The sequence below is a fragment of the Paroedura picta genome, chromosome 8, assembly GCF_049243985.1.
Source record: "Paroedura picta isolate Pp20150507F chromosome 8, Ppicta_v3.0, whole genome shotgun sequence".
Taxonomy (NCBI): Eukaryota; Metazoa; Chordata; class Lepidosauria; order Squamata; family Gekkonidae; genus Paroedura; species Paroedura picta.
The window spans coordinates 15,521,669-15,543,108 of NC_135376.1; the positions used below are offsets into that span (position 1 = coordinate 15,521,669).

At 46.4% G+C, this 21,440-nt stretch overlaps 1 protein-coding gene across 7 annotated transcripts in view; it reads left to right on the forward strand.

The window, feature by feature from the left end:
• GOLIM4 (golgi integral membrane protein 4) overlaps nucleotides 1-20,647 on the forward strand; it is a 59,141-nt gene extending 38,494 nt beyond the window's left edge. For 2 of the 7 annotated variants that reach the window (XM_077348489.1, XM_077348490.1), the window contains 8 exons: nucleotides 2,828-3,163; nucleotides 6,466-6,704; nucleotides 8,327-8,403; nucleotides 10,779-10,897; nucleotides 12,057-12,230; nucleotides 13,157-13,225; nucleotides 14,016-14,096; nucleotides 15,630-20,647. In XM_077348489.1, coding sequence (XP_077204604.1) covers nucleotides 2,828-3,163; nucleotides 6,466-6,704; nucleotides 8,327-8,403; nucleotides 10,779-10,897; nucleotides 12,057-12,230; nucleotides 13,157-13,225; nucleotides 14,016-14,096; nucleotides 15,630-15,773 — 1,239 coding nt within the window. In that variant the 3' untranslated portion in view covers nucleotides 15,774-20,647. The remainder of the gene's footprint in view (nucleotides 1-2,827; nucleotides 3,164-6,465; nucleotides 6,705-8,326; nucleotides 8,404-10,778; nucleotides 10,898-12,056; nucleotides 12,231-13,156; nucleotides 13,226-14,015; nucleotides 14,097-15,629) is intronic. The other 5 variants (XM_077348488.1, XM_077348491.1, XR_013233427.1 and 2 more) reach the window with 4 other exon arrangements.
• The last annotated feature ends 793 nt before the right edge of the window (nucleotides 20,648-21,440 follow it).

Below are 21,440 nucleotides of genomic sequence, written 5' to 3' on the forward strand. Positions count from 1 at the left end.
CCTGAAGGGAAAGGTTTTATTATATACCTTGCTGCCTTAGGTGTGTGGACACTGACATTCTATGGCTGCGGAAACAGGGGACGCTTGTCCCAGTGGTCCTTCAGTTCTTTCCAAAGATCATGTGGCTGTAGTTAACTAACAGAAAGTCACTTAGAGCCCAGGGTTGTCTTATTTGCCTAGGCAATTCCACTTTTGATTGCATAGGGAGAACTTAAAAAAAAACCCAGATTATCCCCGTAACAAAGGAATAAAATACAGAAAGAATAAAGCTCAACAACAGGCTGTCCCATATCTGTCAAACGAGCTTTTGGCAGTAAACGTGGCTGGTGGGTTGGAAGGGAAACAGTTCCATAAATGTGGCTGACAGGAGGCAGTTTGTTTGCGGCGAGAGCTGTGCACAATTCAAACACAGAGAGTTTGCACAGGCAGATGAGCTTTTTGCTGTTCCGTCTCTCTTTTAAAACATTTTTCATATGGATGGATGCCCCAGAAATGATTGTTTCCTGTTAGGATTCACGGTGGAACACGCAATCGGCATTCAACTTTTGCGGTGTCATGGTTTTCTGTCCTGAGTCAATCCGTCTCATGTTTTGTCTCCTTTTCCATCTGCCTTCAACTTTTTGTAACATCATTGTCTTGTCCAGAGACTGTTATCTTCTAATGTGACCAAAGTATGAACTGCTTGGATTAGTCATTGTAGCTTCCAGGGAGAATTCAAGCTCAGTTTGATCTAGAACCCAATTACCCGTATTTGCCGGCGTATAAGATGACTGGGCGTATAAGACGACCCCCCAACATTTCCACTCAAAATATAGAGTTTGTTACATTACATTACAGTACTATGGGCAGCTATGTCTATCCCAACTGAAGTGCACCCGGCATATAGGACGACCCCCCACTTGGAGGCATGTTTTTCAGGAGGAAAAAGTAGTCTTATATGCCAGCAAATACTGTATTTGTCTTTTGGTGGTTAGATGGTATCAAACAAATTCTCGCCCAATACCTCATTACAATTAAGTGAACATTCTTTCTGTTAGCTTTCCTCATTGACCAAGTTTCATATCCATATTTAGTACCCATACGGCTCCAGACAGGAGACTGAATAAGATTCAAGGTTCTGGTCCCAAGCCAGGGTGCATGGACATGCTCTTAGGTATTCAACAGCACTTGAGAAAAAATTGTTTCATTGAATCAGATCGAGATCTGTCTCAGGCACTGTATTGGTTTCTGACAGGGGTGACCCTGGCTCTGTTGAGATGTTAATCGCAGGTCACAAAATGCAGTTTGGTCCTAGCATCTGGAAATCAGGAATTTTAGTTTTTGCTTGTTTGTTTGTTTTGCCATCAGGGCACGGCTGACTTAAGGCGACCCCGTAAGGTTTTCAAGGCAAGAATTCCAAGTAATTAGAAAAGATTTTTAAAAATCAGAAGAAGGTATAAGATGAGAGGAGTTAAGGAAGCAAAACCATTATCCCCTTCAAACAGCCACTGGCTACCATAACATCAATCCAGCACCTCTCTGGCAGCACAGAAGGACGTGGCAGTAATAAGATTCCAACTTTCTTGCTGAAAAATCAAACAGGAAAGAAAGAGGACTCAGAGGTAGAACTGAGATCACAACCGCCTGTAAGGTCATGCTGATATTTGCCTTCAAAGTACAGGCTGCTGCGAGCTGCTGGTTTAACTTTCAATGTTGCTTTTTAGGCTTCATGCCCTTTCCGTGTATATTATTTTGCTTTTTAAAGTTTCGTTTTTATTTTGGAGCATGTTGAAATATGTTCCGTCTTTTGTCTTGTATATAAGGCGAAAGATTTATACCATCTTAAGAGAAACCAGAGTATTGGCTTTTGTCTTGAGCCCCTTAGCCTTTCAGCTTAATGGCCCAATTCTTCCCTAATTGATATAGTATTTGCCCGTTTAATAATAATAGACTGTAAGCTCTCGTAGACTTGCATCTGTGAATTGAAACTTACTTCCCGTGCTTGAATTATATTGCTGCCAGCTGTTACGGTTTCTGTTATCCTGGGACGAGTTGGAATCCCATTGTACCTCATGCTTGGTAGAACTGCAGCCTGACAGTCTGGACTGTATCCAATGGAGTATCATGTTCAGATCATAGGAGGTGATGGTACCGCTTTACTCTGGTTCGGCCTCACTTGGAGTACTGCGTTCACTTTTGGGCACAACAGTTGAAGAGGGATGTAGACAAATTGGAGCATGTCCAGAGGAGGGCAACAAAGATGGTAAGGGGTTTGGAGACCAAGATGTATGAGGAAAGGCTGGGGGAGCTTGGTCTGTTTAGCCTGGAGAGGCGACGACTAAGAGGAGATAACCATCTTCAAGAATTTAAAAGGCTGCCTTGTAGAGGATGGAGCAGAGTTGTTCTCTCTTGCCCCAGAGGGACGGACCAGAACCAATGGGATGAAATTAATTCAAAAGAACTTCTTTCTAAATATCTGGAAGAAGTTCCTGACAGTAAAAGCGGTTCCTCAGTGGAACAGGCTTCCAAGGGGGGGGGGGGGGCTTCATCTTTGGAGATTTTTAAGCAGAGGCTGGATAGCCATCTGACGGAGAGGCTCATCCTGTGAAGGTTCAAGGGGGTGGCAGGTTACAGTGGGTGAGCGAGAGGGTTGTGAGTGTCCTGCATAGTGCAGGGGGTTGGACTAGATGACCCAGGAGGTCCCTTCCAACTCTATTACTCTATGATTCTGTGATCATCCCTAAGCAACTTGTAAATGTTATGGGTCCGTGTTGTACTGGTGTATTGACTTGTGGCCCTTAAGCATTAGAAACGAACAGCCCACACCGAATATTTTGTATGGTTTCAGGTGACCGTGGATGGTGAACATCCTCAAGAAGGAGAAGGCATCCATGCAGAAGGAAGAGGACATAGAGCTGTAGCATTTCATCCTGGTGGGAAAGCGGTGGAAGGCCACGCTCGCCAGGAATTAAACATTCAGCAGAAGCAAGAAGCGGGAGAAGAGGAGGAGCAGCACCTGGAACAGGTGGAAGAGGAGCACAAAAAGGAACTTGAAGAAGAAGAAATGGAGCAGGCAGGTCAGCCTGAACACTTAGCGGAGGATCTGGACCAAGCACCGGAGGAGCGTGAGTGGAAGGAGAAGGAAGAAGAAAACAACGTGCTCCATGAACATGCTCACTTGGAGGTGAGTGGTTTGCTCTTACAGTCATTAGTTGGGGAGAGCCTTTCTTTCTTTCTTTCTTTCTTTCTTTCTTTCTTTCTTTCTTTCTTTCTTTCTTTCTTTCTTTCTTTCTTTCTTTCTTTCTTTCTTTCTTTCTGTCCCTAGTTGCGACGAAAATGAGCATGCATGTGGATCTTTTAAAACAGGCTTTTTAAGAAAAATATTTTTTTTTCTGTATACCTGGTGTTGTTCTCATGTAGGTGCAGAAACCGGCATCTCTGGGCGTCCTGTTTTGATACGTAGAAGGGAAAGCACCCCAGCTTATTAATGTAGAATAGGTCTTTTAATACTACTTTTGTTGTTTTGATCCAATCAGTCATTCCCTGCAGCAAAAAGGAATCCCCTGGGAGTTATTTTTCTCTCTTGTTGCCTTGGCTCCTTGCATCTCTTCCTCCTTTCATTTTTTTAATCTTTCTTCATTTTGCACTTTGTTCTTAAACCGACCTGGATGGCCCAGGCAAGATTAAGTCCGTCAGGTCTCGGAACCTAAGCAGGGTTAGCCCTGGCTAGTACTTGGACACAGGAGCAGGCAATGGCAAACCACCCCTTAACAACCCATCCAATTCAATGTCATCTAAACAAATGTATTATTCCTCCCTCTTTTCATTTGAGGAAGCAGGCGGAGGGAAACTGGCTTAGTGAATTTATATTTCATAGAATCATAGAGTTGGAAGGGACCTCCAGGGTCATTTAGTCCACCCCCTGCATAATTCAGGAAACTCATGCGCCCCCCACAGTGACCACAATTCCATGCCCAGATGATGGTCAAGCCAGCTTGGTGTAGTGGCTAGGAGTGTGGACTTCTAATCCGACATGCTGCGTTTGATTCTGCACTCCCCCACATGCAACCAGCTGAGTGATCTTGGTCTCTTCACAGCACTGATGAAGCTGTTCTGACCGAGCAGGAATATCAGGGCTCTCTCAGCCTCACTCACCTCACAGGGTGTCTGTTGTGGGGAGAGGAAAGGGAAGGCAACTGTAAGCCGCTTTGAGACTCCTTCGGGTAGAGAAAAGTGGCATATAAGAATCAATATAAGAATCTTCTTCATTAATATTTACGTATTTTATTTTAATCCTTTGTAAGCCTCCCCGAGCCTCTACAGAAGGGTGGGGTATAAATGTAATAAATAAATAAGAAATGTCAGCTGTGACTTGGTGGGGGGAAATTTGCCAGTGTGGTACTCCACAGCTCTTGGAGTGAGGCTCACTGTCAGAGACTTTTGTAACTTGAGGGCTCCCTTCCCTTCATTGAGATCTGTTCAAACATCCTGAGAGGCCATTTTACCTCCGAAATGTGCCTCAAGGATCTGAGGAGTCTCAAGGGCCAGGCAGAAAGAGAAATATAGGAGGGCCTGCTTAGTTTTCACAGTAAATAGAATCTGGGAACAGAAGCTCTGCCTTCTTAATCATGCCTCTGGGACACAAAACTGCTTGTTTGGTTTTGGCCTAGTGCTGCCCACTTATCTTCATCCAGCTAACAAATTCCTCCCATATTTCAGACGCCGTTAGATCTTGCTTGTGACCTGTGCCCAGAGATCTGGCAGCTGTTATAAGTGATGTGTGAAATTCTTCTTCCCAGAAACAAAAAGGGAGAAATCTTCTGACCCAAACAAAAGTAAAGAACCTAAAAATATACAATAAATACCATAATTATTATAGCCAGTTGGCTCCTTTACAGAAAAAAGATACATTCAGAACACTATCGACCTATCGTCGATTCTGTGGGCCAGAAAGCCGGATAAAACTATTTGAGGCCTCTAATATTTCAAAACCGGGCCCTCAGTGTCCAGTCAGTCTTATTATGCGGAGCACACTCTTGTAAATTTTAGTCATGCAGATTTTATTTGATGCCTGACCAATGATAAAGACAGTAATGCCAAAATGTATCTGGTCAGTGGAGGCATTAGTACAGGGGTAGTCAAACTGCGGCCGTCCAGATGTCCATGGACTACAATTCCCAGGAGCCCCTGCCAGCAAATGCTGGCAGGGGCTCCTGGGAATTGTAGTCCATGGACATCTGGAGGGCCGCAGTTTGACTACCCCTGCATTAGTATGTACATAGGTATTGATTTTATTGAGGCTATGAAAAAGAAGAAGAGTTGGTTCTTAGATTCAAATGAGTAGCTGTGTTGGTCTGAAGTAGCACAATGAAATCAGAGTGCTTGCACTTGAAAGCTCACGCCTTGAATAAATCTTTGTTGGTCTTAAAGGTGCTGCTGGACTATGGTTTCATTCTTATATGTCTCTTTTCTCTTCCCAAAGGAGTCTCAAAGTGGCTTACAGTCGCCTTCCCTTTCCTCTTCCCACAACAGACACCCTGTGGGGTGGGTGAGGCTGAGAGAGCCCTGAGATTCTTGCTCGGTCAGAACAGCTTTATCAGTGCTGTGAAGAGACCAAGATCACTCAGCTGGTTGCATGTGGGGGAGTGCAGAATCAAACCCAGCTTGCCAGATTAGAAGTCCGTATTCTTAACCTTACACCAAGCTGGCTGTATGCGAAAAGCCTTGGGTTGTTAACTTGATTAATAAATACTGGTATTATATATATTTTTTTAAGAATTGTGTTCCACCCTGCATTGGCTTAAATTCATTTCCATTGTGTTGACCTTTCAAGGTTCTTGAAATTCTTCTCCCTTCAGCCCCTGCCTGCTTTCTTGAGGTTCCTTGGTCCACAGCTCCTCAAATTTCCTTTGTTGTGTATACTCATTCTTTACCCAGGCTTTAAACTTGGGAGCTCCATGTTTTTTAGCTGTCTTTCTGTTTTTTCTTCCAGCCTGAGGGCTTCTGTGAACATTTTTTTAGGCTGTTTTATGCGTTCTTTATTACGTGATGGGTTTTATGTCGTTTTATGGTTTTTCTGCATCATTTTTACATTACAATCTGTCTCAAGCAGTCTTCCAGAGAAGCAGTATATAATTTTTTTTAAGTGCCCACCTGCAGTGGTCCCCAACCTTTTACAGGCTGGGGACCAGCGGCAGCAGGGAGGACGATTGTCCGGTGAAAGTGCCGCGCATGCGTGTTTTCGGCCGCGCATGGCGCATTGCACGTGTGCGACCCTGCTTCCCTCTCTCCCCCCTCCCACAGTAAGAAGCTTGCCGGGCCGCGGGGAGAGGGGAGAGGGGGCGGGGAGAGGGAGCCGCAGCCTGGTGCCGGGACCACCACCCACCTGGACTTTCTCTGCCATTTGCAGTCAGCAGCTCTGTTCGGTTCAGAATCTGGTACCCTGTCTGAGTCTTCAAATCCGTGTCACTTGGTGTCTCCTGCCAGGAACCAGCTACAGCGAAGACTATAACAAGGTACAAATCGGCCTACGAAGAGCAGCTGGAGCAGCAGCGGTTGGCCGCCCAAAGAGCCGAAGAAGCCAGTCGCCTGAGGGAGCATCAGGAGTCCCTGCATCAGGGGAGACTCCAGGAGCAGTTGCTGCGGCAACAGCAGCTCCAAGAGAAAGAGCTGTCCTTCCGGAGACAGGCCGAACAGGATGAGGAGCAATTTAAACACCACCTAAGGTTATCTTTTCAAATGAACTTCAGTCCCTGCCATCCCCTGGAGAGGGGCGTTGAGTGTTTCCAAATGCCTTCCGTTCCTAGAATTTTTGCTCTGTGTGGCCGGGGATGTTCCGTGTGATGGGTGCCAGGTGCCAGGATGTATGAGCCAAACCTAAGAAGTCCTGTTGGGTTCGTTTGGCGCAAATATATATGATTTTGTCCTTTCTTCAGGGGCCTCAGGGCAATGGAGGCGAGTTACTTTATGACTCAGGTTTTTAAACGAGAATACTAAAAGGAATTTCCAACGGGTTTTGCCGTAGAGGGCTTCTTCAGGGGGATCAGCTTGTCTTCTAACGATTCAACAAAAAAAGAGTAAAAGGTTGGCAAATATATGAGTGTAGGGTTATGGGTTTTTAAGCAATAAAAATAATATTACCTAGTTTGCACCATTGGCCTTGCTTTTCCATACCTGTGATTGGTGCAGCTCTTCATTTTCTGTTTTATCCCCACCAGAGTCCTGTAAGGTAGGTTAGGCAGACAGAGGGAAAGGTTGCCCAGTGAGTTTTGTGGGATTTGAACCCAGGTCTCTCAGATCCTAGTATGACACGCTGTACCCCACTAATTCTCATAACAATACCATGTTAAAAAGGTATTCTCAGTGCCTGCCCCTACCACAGTAGTTATTCCATTTCTGCCTTCAAAGAACCTTTTCCACATTAATTAATTGGCCACTTTGTCATCACAATCACACAGAGATGGACGATACCACAAAGGGCAAACCAGTCCAGCCGCCCCATCTTCTAAGGGACTTCGAAAACACACAGTCCTGATCAGGTGCTCATCCAGTCCCTTCCTAAAAGCTTCAAATGAAGGAGACTCCACAACCCTCTGAGGCAACATATTCCATCTGCAAACACCTCTCACCATTAGTAAATGCTTTCTAATATTGAAGTGGAATCTCCTTTCCTGTCATTTGAACCCCTAATCCTTGTCTCTTAAACTGAAGTAAACAATTGGACCCCCTCTTCAACATGTCTAATTTTTACGTAGTTGCAGAAGATTCCCAAAAGTGGGGGAGTGTTGTAGGAAGTACACAGGTTCACCCAGAGAGCGGGCAAGCCCTCATGGGCCTCCTTGTCGTGCTGTGTGAAGTGAGAATGTATTTTTAATATTAATTTGGAATGAGTGACTGGTTGAGTGTGGGCCAGGTTTCTTGTGTAGAAGCAGACAGCCTACTTACGGATGGGGATGGGGGGAGGAGCAAGGCCTTTCTTTCCCCCTTTATTTATATAATTGGAACCAGTGGAGGAATTAAGGCAGCAGTAGTCAAAGTACGGCCCTCCAGATGTCCATGGACTACAATTCCCATGAGCCCCTGCCAGCAAATGGTGGCAGGGGCTCATGAGGAATTGTAGTCCATGGACATCTGGAGGGCCACACTTTGACTACCCCTGAATTAAGGTCTAGTTCAGAGGTGGCCAAACAGTGGCCCTCCAGTTGTCCATGGATTTCAATTATCATGAGCCCCTGCTAGTCACTGTCAGCCTCAGAGAATGGTATAATTAGCTTGTATCTTCTCTTACCCTCCGTCTATCGCTTTCTACTCAGCCACTTGAACTGACCTGTCTGTGTCATCTTTTCAGCCAACAGTCTCATTATGACAATCTAGATCAGGATATCGTGCAAGGAGAGGAGCAGGGAGCCCAGGAAGAAGATGAAAGTGAGTGGTCTCCCCCCTCCCCTGGCTTTGTAGATTTATAGACTGCTTTTCTCTCGTTCTCTGAATGATCTTTAAATAGCACTAACTTTTGACTGAATATCAATTAAAAGCCTTTAAAAAAATCAAACAGTCATATAAGTACGCAGAAGATTCTAATATTATTATGATGATGATCCATGTTCCAGTAATTTGTAACCATTCAAGGATGGTCACAAATTGGTTCACAACCTTAAATCCGTTATGAATTTGGCTGGTTCCCCCCACAACCCAGGTTCAGAATGTTTCCCAGACCTTTTGTCCAATTGAGTTTGAGGGTTGGGTCATTTAAATCCTCCATTAAACCCTCTCCCCTCCAAATGGAGGCTTTAAATGGCTGCCAGCCATTTCAGCCTCACAGCTCCAAGCCATTTCAGGAATGGATTTTGTTCCCTTCTGCTTCCAAGCCTCTCTTTCGCTTACCTCCAGTTAGGAGAGTGAAACAGACTGTCCCAAATCTGCCTATTTCAGGGCGTCTGGATCCTTTGGCCTTGGGGCTTTGAATCCTGAACCAGAATTTTCCAGTTTGTGCCCAATGCTATAACCAATGTCCCTTTTTAACAAATAAGACACATTTCTGTTTCTTTAATAACCAAATGTGTGAATTTCTCCAAAAATGGGACAGGTCATTCCTTTGTAGCAGTTCTAATTGTCCAGACTAACCTGATGTCATCAGAGGGTACTTGGATGTCGGGCTGCCATACAGAGGAAGGCAATGGCCAAGCACTCTGCTCATTTCTTGCCGTGAAAACTCCATGGGGTGGAGCTTTCAATGGCGATCCTATGGCACACGACTTATTTCCTTGTATGCAACTTCCAGTGCTTAAATAACTTTTTTTTTCCAGCAAGGGGATCATAGCCAGGCTAGAGAAAACAGCTGTTCCTTCTGCAAAGTAACGGGCTGCATTTGGCGTGAAAGTGGGTTTCATGCCTCCATGCTGTGGAAGTGGCTGTTTTGGGGCAATTTATTTGCTCTGCCTGTATTCCACTTGCATCTTTAATTCTGTGCAGGTGGTCCTAGATTTCACTTGGCATCCAGGCACAGTGTTGGATCCAATGAAATGTTCCCACCTTCAGACTTAGTCCTTCCACAGAGCATGGCTTGCTTACATCCTCTATCTTGCAGTGGATACAATTCAGGAGCAGCATTGGGGGAGAAGGGAGGTTGGGCTGCAGTGGGAGGGGAAAGGTGAGGTGTTCTGTGTGTGGAACTCTTGCTGTTCTTGGAAATGTATTGAATTCAAGCTGTAGGCTTATTGTCTTTTTTAGTGGCTTACAAATCTGGTGCTCAGTTTTATGATGGTGTTTTTGAATGAATGAATGAATGAATGAATGAATGAATGAATGAATGAATGAATGAATGAATGAATGAATGAATGAATGAATGAATGAATGAATGATGATGATTAATTTGATTTCTATACTGCCCTTCCATATGGCTCAGGGCGGTTTTTATGCAACATGGGGGATACATGGAACGAATTAATACATAACATAAACAAATACAACAACAACAATCCAATAACACAATTTCAGTGGACATAAACAATACAACAGGAACGGAACCCAGCCAAGGCCCCCAGAGAGGACAGACTGGTTCAGGCCATGGAGGGATGTCTGACGGGGGACCTGTTGATGGTCTCAGGCAAATGCCTGGTGGAGGAGCTCCCTTTTGCAGGCCCTAGGGCAGCGGTCCCCAACCTTTCTGAGGCTAGGGACCGGCATGGCAGCGGGCCGCACACGCGCATCGTGCATGCGCGAATGCGGCATGCGCGGCCAAATGCGTCGTGCGTGGCCGCATGCGCGAAAGTGCAGCGTATGCGCGATTTCAGCCGCACATGGTGCATTTGCGCATGCGTGGGCGCGACCCTGATTCCCTCTCCCTGCCCTCCCGCAGTAAGAAGCTTCCCGGGCCGCAAGCTTGTGGCCTGGGAAGTTTTTTACTGCAGGGGGGCGGGGAGAGGGAGCCGCGGCCCGCCGCCATGGCCTTCGCGGCCCGGCACCGGGCCGCGGCCCGCAGGTTGGGGACTACTGCCCTAGGGAATTCTGGGAGTTTGGACACGGCCAGGACAGAAAAAGTTCTGGCCCTTGTTGAAGACCAACGTGCTTTTTGGGGGCCTTGGATCACTAGCCAGTTGGCAGTGGCGGAGCGTAATGCTCTTTTAGGGGTATAGGCAGAGAGACGGTCTCTAAGGTATATTGGGCCCAGACCGTGTATGGCCTTGAAGGTAAGAACCAACACCTTAAGCCTGATCCAAAATTCAATTGGAAGCCAGTTGAGTTGTTGAAGTACAGGCCAGATGAATGAATGAATGAATGATTTGGATTGTTCTTATCAGATTATGAGCGGCACAACCAGCATCCCCAAGATGCAGAGGAGGAAGATCCAAACAACGCCAATGAGCAGCGGGATCAGGACCTGGACCACCAAGCAGAAAGCGAGCCGAGCAAAGAAACAGTGAGTTTTGTTTTTGGCTTTTTGGGTGGTGGGCAGGGAGAGACTTTTAATATTTAGCAAATACACAACTTGAACCTCGAACTGGCATTATCTGGGTCATTATTCTTTCTAGTAGTCACCATATTAAAAGTGATTTACATCCTGGCACAGGCTGAAAGGAAGGATGGGCAGCACAACAGAGAGAAAAGGAAGGAGACACAAAGTACCCAACAGGTGGTTACAAACAAAGATGTATCGATGTATGTAAATTGCTGCAAGCATTTCATTTAAAAAAAATTAAAAACACAGGGAGAAAAATTATTTTACGTTTCCTGAACTAGTGAAGGAACGAGGTCATAGCTATTTCTGCAGGGAACGAGGACCGTCAGGAAACATCAGTAATAACATTTAGCACTTCGGTGTGTTCAAAGCACTTAACTTTGATTATCGTATTAAGCAGGGCAGTATTGTTATGGTATGGGTGGGTGGCTTGCCCAAGGCCACCTTATGAATGTGCAGTTGATTTGATTCAGGAAGTTCACAGCTTAGTTTCTTAGGTCTGGATAGACATGCAATGAACTGAGCTGGAAGAATGGACTGTAATGCTTCCGGCTGCAAGTGGAAGGCACCTTTTAAAGATTAATCATACATATCTAAATACAAGTTTAAAAAAAAATTCCGCATGGGAGACAGCGGGGGGAGAAGGAGGTTCTAGCTCTGCTGCATTCATTTTCTGCTTTTCACAGTGTTGCCGTTCTTCTCTCCCTTCTCTTTTCCAGTGTATTTTAAAAATTACTCCACTTCTTGTCTGCGCTTTAAATTTCCTCAGAATGCGTGTTGTTGACTCCATCTCCCATGGCAGCCATTTTGTGGTTGTGCTCATGACCCCTGTCAGAATTCCTGAAGTGCCCACAGGCTCAAAATGTTTGGGGGGCCCTGTTCTAAAGCAGGGGGCTTTTGAGTTGACACGTAATTTTATGCCAGTAAAGTTTTTTCTGAACCTGAAATCTGAGTTGACCCATAAAAGCAAAAATAGTAGTAAAGTTATAGTAAGACACAGATTTTGGAGGACAGAGAAAGGAGAACTATGTGTACCACTCTGAGCTCCTTTGAGAAAGTGTGGGATTAAAATGCGCTGGACAGGCAGGAATTTGAAATTATTTTTGGCTTTTTCCCCCAGCAGCGGAAGGCAGCTGTGGATGACGTCAACCCGGCTGATGATCCCAACAATCAGGGAGAAGATGAGTTTGAGGAGGCAGAGCAAGAGAGGGAGGAGACACTCCCCGAGGAGGATAAGCCCCTGAAGCCACATGACCAGAAACAAGGGAATCCTGAGGTGGAAGAACATTTAGTGGTAAGTGTGTGCAGAAAGAGAACTCTCTGAGGAGGCCCTTAGCCAGCCCTGTTTGTTACTTTGTTGCTCCAACAAGAAGTGATAACTTCGGGAAAGAACCGTCACAGCTCCCACATAGTAGTATTCAAAAGCAGCCATCCACTCTTCTGCAACTACTCAAGGGAGTGCAAACCTTCCTTATTTATTTACAATTACATTTATATACCGCTGCTCCCTGAAAAAGCAGGCTCGTGGTGGTTCACGACATAAGAAAATAAAACTTCAGTCATAAAACCATGTAAAACATCTAACATCACAATAAAACAATGACCCCCCCCCCAAAAAAAAGAACCCAATAAAATCAAGATGGCAGTCAAAATCCCTTTGCTGCAGCTGTAACCAGTATGGGCTGGAAAACTGGGAATGATAGGAGAAAAGAAAGGAAGGGGTAGAACAAACAGTTGGTCTAATACCTTGGCTTATGTCCGGGGTGGGTGGGGGAGAGATGCCAGACTTTTAATCCCCGGTACTCATTGCACCAGCCTCAATCAAACACCTGGCGGCAGAGCTCTGTCATGCAGGCTCTGCGGAACCCAGAGAATTCCAACAGGGCCCGCAGCTCTTCTGGGAGCTCATTCCACCAGGTAGGGGCCAGGACAGTCTTTTAGATACTTGGGGTTGCCAGGTCCAGGCTGGAAAATACAATACCTGGAGATTTAGGAGGGAGAACCTGAAGGGGTGTGGGTTGGGGATGTGAGGGACTTCAGTGGGGTATCATGCCTTAGAATTCCAAAGCAGTCATTTGCAGTAACCAGGAGTGCAAACTGACCAATAAGTAGATGCGTCCTGGTAAATACGGCCCCAACAATGATATTTACTGCCAAACAGGCAGCAGCTACAGACTTCACATGATGAAGCCCGAAATCGATTCTTTCAATTGTCTATAGATGGTGGGGAACCCTGATCAAGAAGAAGATAATGTGGACGAGCAGTACCAGGAGGAGGGAGAAGAAGAGGTAAGAAACCGTGGGGCAGGGAGGCATACTGAGGGCTGAGGATATCATAGTTTTGGAAGGGACCATCTAGTCCAACCCCCTGCTCAAGGCAGGATCAGCCTAAAGCATCCATGATAAATATCTGTCCACCAGCTGCTTGAAGACTGCTAGTGAGTCTGCATATAGAGTCTGCATGTAGCATGAGCCTTTGGATATGATGCATAATCCATTCATGTACTCTCCTTTTGAGAGTCTTCATTCTTGGAATAAAAGTTGAGCCCGTCTATCTACCAGAAGCACATGTCCAAGAACAGTAGAAGCCACGTTACATTATGTATAAACAGGAGAAAATTACCATTCCTTTCCGTGGTCCTCATTAAAGCACAAAAGGTCAGAATTCTCCTCCTGTGCCTTGCCTGGGGAAGGCATCTCTCTAAAGGTGCATGTAAGATGCAGGTGTCATATAGGGCAGTGGTCCCCAACCCGCGGGCCGCTGCCCGGTGCCGGGCCGTGGCTCCCTCTCCCCGCCCCCCCCCTGCAGTAAAAAACTTCCCAGGCCGCAAGCTTGCGGACTGCGCATGTGCGGCCGGGCCGTGCATGCGCACATGCACCATACGCGGCCGAAATCGTGCATGCGTGGCACTTTCGTGCATGCGCAATTTCGGCCGCACATGCACGATGCATGGGCGCTCATGCGCGACATGCACGGGCGGGCAGTTGCCCTGCTGGTCCCCAGCCTCAAAAAGATTGGGGACGACTGATATAGGGGATTCTTGCTTTCTTCCCAGCTGAGTGTATGTGTTTCTCACAGGCCCAGGGAGATCTGACGGAAGAGAAGAAGAGGGATCTAGAACACAACGGTGAAGAACCTTATGGTGAAAATGATGAAAATGTAGGTAGACAAAATGTTTAATAAATGTGGTGGAGAAATGAGATTTGGCAAAGAAGAAGGGTTACTATTACGGGAGGAAGGCCTGGTTCAGAAGGATTGAAGGGCTGACGTGGCATCATGGTGAGAAGGTTGGATCAGGACCTGGGTCTCATCCCTACTTACTGTGATGCTGTTCTGAGAAGAGAGAGGAAGAGAACTAAGTTGCAAGCTGCTTTGGGTCCCCACTGTCCAAGTGACCCTTTGCAGTGCCCCGGAGTGCAAACTGACCAATAAGTAGATGTGTCTCAGTAAATGCAGCATCAACAGAGATGTTTGCTGCCAAACAGCAGCTACACACTTCAAAGGATGAAGCCCCCAATCAATTCTGTTATTTTAATTAGATGATAATGATGTTGATGATAGTGATGATGATGTTATCTGTTCCCCTATATATTTCTGGTAAAGGTTTGGAGGAGGAGCATGTCTCATGGCTTAAGTGCTACTCAGCCACCCACTCCTGGTGGCTGTCCCACCCCTGAGTGCCTTCTCCTCAAGCCAGCTTGCCAGTCCATCCAGGGACCAGCCAATCACCTTCTGTCTCCCACCCCTGACCACCCCCTCCTCCTTCCACTTCCCTCTGAGGCTTGGCGGCTGCAGATCCCTGCTGCATGAGAGCTGCCCCTGCTGGTGAGTTCCCTAATAGCTGCCTGCAGCCTTTCCAAGTCCTGAGGGGAGGGGGAGGCCATCCACAGAGTTCTTCCAACCCTTCTCCCTAATCTAGCGCCTGTTGTATTCCTGAAGGTAACGGGCTTGGCCCCTAGTCATTAGAATAATAATAACAACAACAACAATAATAGGCATTCAGTTGCTACTGTTTGAGTAGTCAGCTGACCCAACATCTCAGTCCAGATTATTCTAGCCAGAAGACACAAGGACTCGCCTTTACTTCAAGTTGCTGAGCGATGCTTATATAGTTCCTTCCTCCCCCATTTTATCCTCAAAAAAGTTCTGTGATATTTTAGCTGAGAGAGTGTGACCGGCCCCAGGGTGTCCCAGCTCCTAGTCAGATTGAAGGGCTGACGTGGCATCATGGTGAGAAGGTTGGATCAGGACCTGAATCTCATCCCTACTTACTGTGATGCTGTTCTGATAAGAGTCAGACCCTTATCACTGCACTGGTTGCTGGGCACATTTGACACTGCAGGTTGAATGTTGTCGCCGCCCTAGGCTTGTAACTCTGTGGCAAATATACTCCTGCAGAGTAGAACTGGGTTGAGATTCTGAAGTTCACAACTTCCTGCGTTCGAGCATCTGCGTTTACGCCGTGATTCTGCTTTGTTCTCTGCTGCAGCCCTCTGGCTTCCTCATGTGTATTGTATGTTATGCTGGCAGGCAGTCATGGGAGTTGTAGTCCACGGATATCTGGAGAGCCACCGTTTGGCCACCCCTGCTGTCGATGACGCAGGAGCTCCAGAGGCCTATTTTTGTCCCCTTTTCAAAATGCTGAATAATTGGTTGGCAATGTTCTGAGGTTCTCCCACCCTGCCCATTCAGGCTGAAGAGAAAATGAGCGAAGGTGCGGATCAAGACGTTCAAGAAGAAGCCAACCCCAAAGAAGGCCGCGATGAAAACTACGAGGAGGAAGAAGAGGAGGAGGAGGAGGAGGCAGACAAAGCCCACAGACGAGGGGAGATGTGAGGCTGGGTGACCCCGCAAAGAGTCACGGGACAGATTGGTATCTGCTTGGGAGGGGGGGAAATATAGGTGCTGGAGAAAAATAGGACTTACCTTCTTATATATGTTTTCAGTGTTTTGTTTTTTTTAATCGGATGTTCTTGTGCCGTTTCTATAAATGCAGTATTTTGTTAGATTAACGTTTCTTTTATATCGTTTTGTATGTGAAAAGAAACAATATACAAAGGGTTTTCTTTTATTCCCCCCCCTTCAGTTTTCTAATATTTTTTAAAAGTTTGGGCATGTCTTTAAATCAACATTCGTTGGCATTGTCCGAATAGCACCTGATGTTTTGTTCCTGATGCGTTATGGGGTGGGGGGTGGGGGGGCCACCCTAGTGCCTACGCTTATTGAAAAGCTGGGGGTGGACTCCACCCATCTCTCTGTCAAAGCCTTCACACACGCACAGCTAGACAGGCTTGGCCCGCGTAGTGCCTTAGTTCAGGGGTAGTCAACCTGTTGTCCTCCAGATGCCCATGGACTACAATTCCCATGAGCCACTGCCAGCGTTTGCTGGCAGGGGCTCATGGGAATTGTAGTCCATGGGCATCTGGAGGACCACAGGTTGACTACCCCTGCCTTAGTGGACAGCAATCTCCAGTTAATAGGAATTGGACCAGAGTCTTATCTGCAGTAACTATTTAAATTATACCTGGCATTTGGTGTAGCCCCTGAGGTAGCATGCCAGAAGTGACAGTGTTTCAAATATCCACTGCCCTTTGCACATACACTCAATGCTACCTCGGAACTGCCTCCTCCTTGCTGAGTTCCAACATGGTAGTAGTATATGTGCAAGCCCTGCAGTGCCATGAATGGGACCAGTCATGTGGGTCTTTTCCCCCATACAATCATTGCCCTGGCTTCTAGTGGGAGGGGTGAATGGGAAGATTTGAGCAGTGGGGTTCCCAGCCATGTGTGGTTGCCCTCCACCCCCCAACACCTGTCACAGAAGCGTGTAGTCCCTGGATTCAAAATGGCTTCTCCAATGAAGGGATCGTAAATTGCAGGTGTTGAGGAAGACCTTTCTCTGCCTGGAACCCTAGAGAGCTGCTGTCAGTCAGAGTAGACAGTACTGAGCTAAACTGACCAGTGGCCTGACTCAGTAGAAGGTGCTTTTGTATGTTCGGAGAGTGGTACCTTCTAATCTGGCCAGCCGGGTTTGATTCCCTGTGCCTCCACATGCAGCCAGCTGGGTGACCTTGGGCTTGTCACAGCCCTTTTAGAAGATGTTCTCACAGCAGCTCCATCAGAGCTCTCTCAACCTCACCTACCTCACAGGGTGTCTATTGTGCAGAGAGGAAGGGAAGGCAACTCTAAGCTGCCTTGAGACTCCTTCGGGCAGTGAAAAGTGGGGTATAAAAACCAATTCTTCATATTTATCATTCAGGCTGCGTGCTGCACCAAAGTGGGTGCCAAGCTGAGACCTTACTTAATGGTGTCTTAATTTTTTAAATATAGGGATGCAATCCAAAAGGTTTTAAAGAGCACAATCTGGCATGTTTATAAACGTTACACTTCAGTAGTTAGCTTATACTGTCCTATCATTTGACTCTGAAAATCGGTTTGCATCAGGGAAATGGTTCAAGGGGGGAAAACCCTCTTCCCACATATCCTTACCCATGATGGCCAGAGAGCCTCAGCTCGGCAGGTAGAAGACCCCAGGTTCAGTCCCCGGCATCTTCAGTCAAAAGGATCAGGATGTGGTGGAAGATTCTGCTGGAGCCCTTGGAGAACAGCTGCCAGTGAGAATAGACAGCGCTGATTTTGATGGGCAGCGCTGATTTTCTGATCAAGGTTTAGGGCAGGGGTGACCAAACTGTGACTCTCCAGATGTCCATGGACTACAATTCCCATGAGCCCCTGCCAACATGCTAGCAGGGCCTCATGGGAATTGTAGTCCATGGACATCTGGAGAGCCTAAGTTTGGCCACCCTTGGTTTAAGGCAGCTTCATGAGTTCACCGTTTTCCAGATCAACCTTCCATTGTTTCCCAGTTGGTTTCACAAATACCTCTCCTTTGTATCTACATTGGCCTCCGATTTTAGATCCCAAAAGTTCCAGATCTTAGTTTATCGAGCTTTCACGGAGATGGTCTAATTGTCTCTGGGCTGGGCTGCATCATGCTACAACTGAAAGCTCACCCGAATCAAGGCTTCTCCAGACGAAAACATTCTCTGCATACAGAAAAAGAGCATACAAGGGACGGGTACTGTAGCTTTATTCCGACCATGCCACGCTAGCTTTTTACAGAAGAGCGGTCATCACGTGAGCCCTCTCCTACGTGTACCAATGTGAAAAGTTCTTCTGACAACTGTGAATGGAAGTCAGTGACAAGAGATTGCCTGAAACCCGCTTTAGTATTATTGTTTAGCGACAGAAGCAAGTTGTAGTAGCAACCTGTCAGCTCTGCCTACTTTGTCCAGGTCAGTGTTTTTAATATACATCAGAGGTCCCTTGGCGTGTGAAATCTGGCCAGCCCAGACATAATACTCCCACTCACCCTCCTCACAGGCTACTTTTTTGTTGTGCTTTTGACAAGGGTGAAAGCTGTTGTTGCTTGCAGCAAACTCCTGGAATTTTTAAGACAAGACATGCAAAAGTGTTTTGCTGTTACCTGGCGCAGCGCAGCAACTTCCTTGGTGGTCACCTACCCAAATACTAACCAGGGCCAACCCTCCTTAACTTCTGAAATCTGATGAGACTGGGCCAGCCTGGGCTATCCAGGTTAGGTCCGGTTTCCCTTGTGATGGACACTATTTCTGGCTGAATTCTACAGAGCTCCTTTGAAAGTTGCAGACCCACGATCCGAATGCTGCCCCTGTGTTGTAACCACCATGGAGGTATGTGGTTTCTATCCCTAGTTTAGTGCACTTGATAACCCACGCTTAGTTTACAAACGGGTACAGCCTGAAGTTAATCAGACTTGCTGGAATTGGGAATTGTTGCTTGTGATTTTTTGTGATTTCATCCTCTCCTGCCCTCGTTGAAAAAACTGGAAAGGGCCAGAGTGAAAGAATTCCACCCTCTGTGCTTTCATGGCCGTGATCATTTCTCCCAGAAGAATAATTGTGACCAGAAGGGCACTAGTTGATATGTTGCCTCAGGATACTGGCCATGTTCGCGCATTATGTGGTACGATAGGAAAAGACAGGGGCTACCGCCAGTAGCATCAGGTGCCGGAAGCCCCTTCCAGAAAAGCTCTGGAACTTATGGCCTTCATGATCCTGGTTTAATTCGTTCAGTCCCTTTCCCATTCTGTTATGTTGTGGAGTTCCAAATTGTGTCCACTGGTGGGCTGGCCATTGTCCTCAGCTGTGTCTCATGCTTGTGGATGCTGTAATGTGCGTCTTGGCATGCTTTCAGCAGCATCCTGCCTGTGATTTTTGTGTGTGACTCTTCAAGGGTCCACCCTTGGGCAAGATCTACAGCTGGTCCTGAGGTTGTATCTGCAGACAAGCCATGGCCGCCTGTTACCTCTTCCTCACCACCCTGTCCCTTGAAATGTTAGAGGTACGTTGTCCAAAGATGATTTTTGATTCTGAAAAAGGGCAGGAGAGCTGCTAAGTGCAACACACTTACCCGTATGCAATTTGAAAGCATTTGAGAACTATTTTCAGCAGGGATTAGATTTCACCAGCCAAATACACAAAGCTTTTGAGGCAGACAGATCTGTGTGAGAAGGGGTTACCAAAATGGTGGGGAAGTCTAGAATTCCTGTGGCTGTTCAGTATCATTTAGAGCAGTGGTCCCCAACCTTTTTATCACCAGGGACCAGTCAATGCTTGACAATTTTACTGAGGCCCGGGGGGGGGGGTAGTCTTTTGCCGAGGAACGTCGCTGTTGCCGCCTGAGCCCCTGTTCCACTTGCTTTCCCGCTGCCGCCCCTGACTTCCCGCTGCCCGCAGCAGCTGCACAGTGCCATGCCGAGGGGGAGCCCCAGCCATGGCGGCTGCTGGAGAGCACCAAAGGTGAGCCAGTGGCAGAGTGGCAGGGCAGCCCCCGAGGCAGCAGCCGGGGAGGAGGACGAGCCGCAGCCCGGTGCCGACTGATCCATGGACCGGTACCGGTCTCCGGACCAGGGGTTGAGGACCACTGATTTAGAGAACTGTGTATGTACAAGCCAGTCATGGAACCTCCAGCCCTCAGGGGCACAAAATTCTCCTCCCTCAGGTAGAAAAATGTACTCATTCCAACTGAGGAGACAGTTTAGCCGTGAAGACTTACTAGCTGTTGGACAGCATCTCCCGGCCTCCTTTAAGAAGCCTCATGTCATTCATAACTGAAGATTTCTGTTACTTCAGTATTCTTTATATATATGACTGTAGTATAATTAATTTTGTAATAGCCTGATGAGATTCTGGTTTTGTAGATTTTCAGAAATGATTTCTTATACGGTTTACTATGTAAAAGCTGTCCTTAACATTTCATAGGACTAGATTCAGCTGGGTAGCCATGTTGGCCTGAGGCAATAAAACAAGGTTTGATTCCAGTGAAAAACAAAATATAACTGCGGGTATGAGCTTGCGTGAACCTGCAAGCTTAAGCCCAGGATTATTTTTTGGTCTTAAAGGGGCCACTGGACTGAAACATTGTTCCGTTTCATAGGACTGTGTGTATCGATGTTTATTTTGGGTTTTCTAACTTCCATAATTAAAATTGATCTGGGGTGGGGGGAGAAAGATGTCCCTGTTTACACATCCAACTGTAAAATGTAAAATATGTATATAATCTTTGGAAATACAAATATTTTGATAAATTTGTGTATTTTTAATGTTTTGGGGGCTGTATTTAATTATTTGAGGCATATTTGTGTGCCATTAATAAAAAGTAGACTCTGAGATACCAGTTTTCTTTTTTTCCTGGTGACTTTCCACAGCTTCAGTTTATGCTCTTCCTTCCCTAGTCTGAAATGTACCTCACCTACGTCATCTCAAGCCAGTCTGACACTACAACCAAGTGGAGGGAGAGAATTTCACTTTGATTATTAACAGAATAATTGTTCTGCTGATTGCACCAACCTCTGTCAGTGCAAAATGGCATATTTTTAATATATATATATTTACTTTCAAATTTTTATGCGACTGTTCCCCTCAAAGACTCGGAGGCTTACAACATGTCAGTACCATAAAACCAAGTTAAAACATTTAAAAATTAAAATGCAGTTTACATTTTAAAAGCAGGGAGCTCCTACCTTCTCTGCAGTGGGAGGAAGGGGGAGTAAAGTGCTAAGATGTTCTTGACTAGTAGTATGCAGATGTTGTTGCCTGTGTAGGGAGGAAAACTCTCCATTCTGTTCCTTCCAACTCATTCCTCCTCCCTCCAATGTACAATCATGTCCATTTATGGACACCCTTATGCACATATGCTCCCATTTAGCAAAACAGATCGATATGCCAAAGCTAGATTGAGCTTTCACAGCTTGTGTTGATGCAAATGCACATCTGGCTGGAGATCCCAATCTACACTGCGGGGTTCCCTTGGGCCCTATTGAGCTACCTGACTGGAAATTGCTTGCGATCTGACTTGGGATGCATATCCCCTTCTGGAGCCATTTGTTGTCACGCCTTGAATAACTGGATGCACACAGACGGAGGCAGGTAAGGTCCAGGGCCCATTAGTCCATCTTTGGGA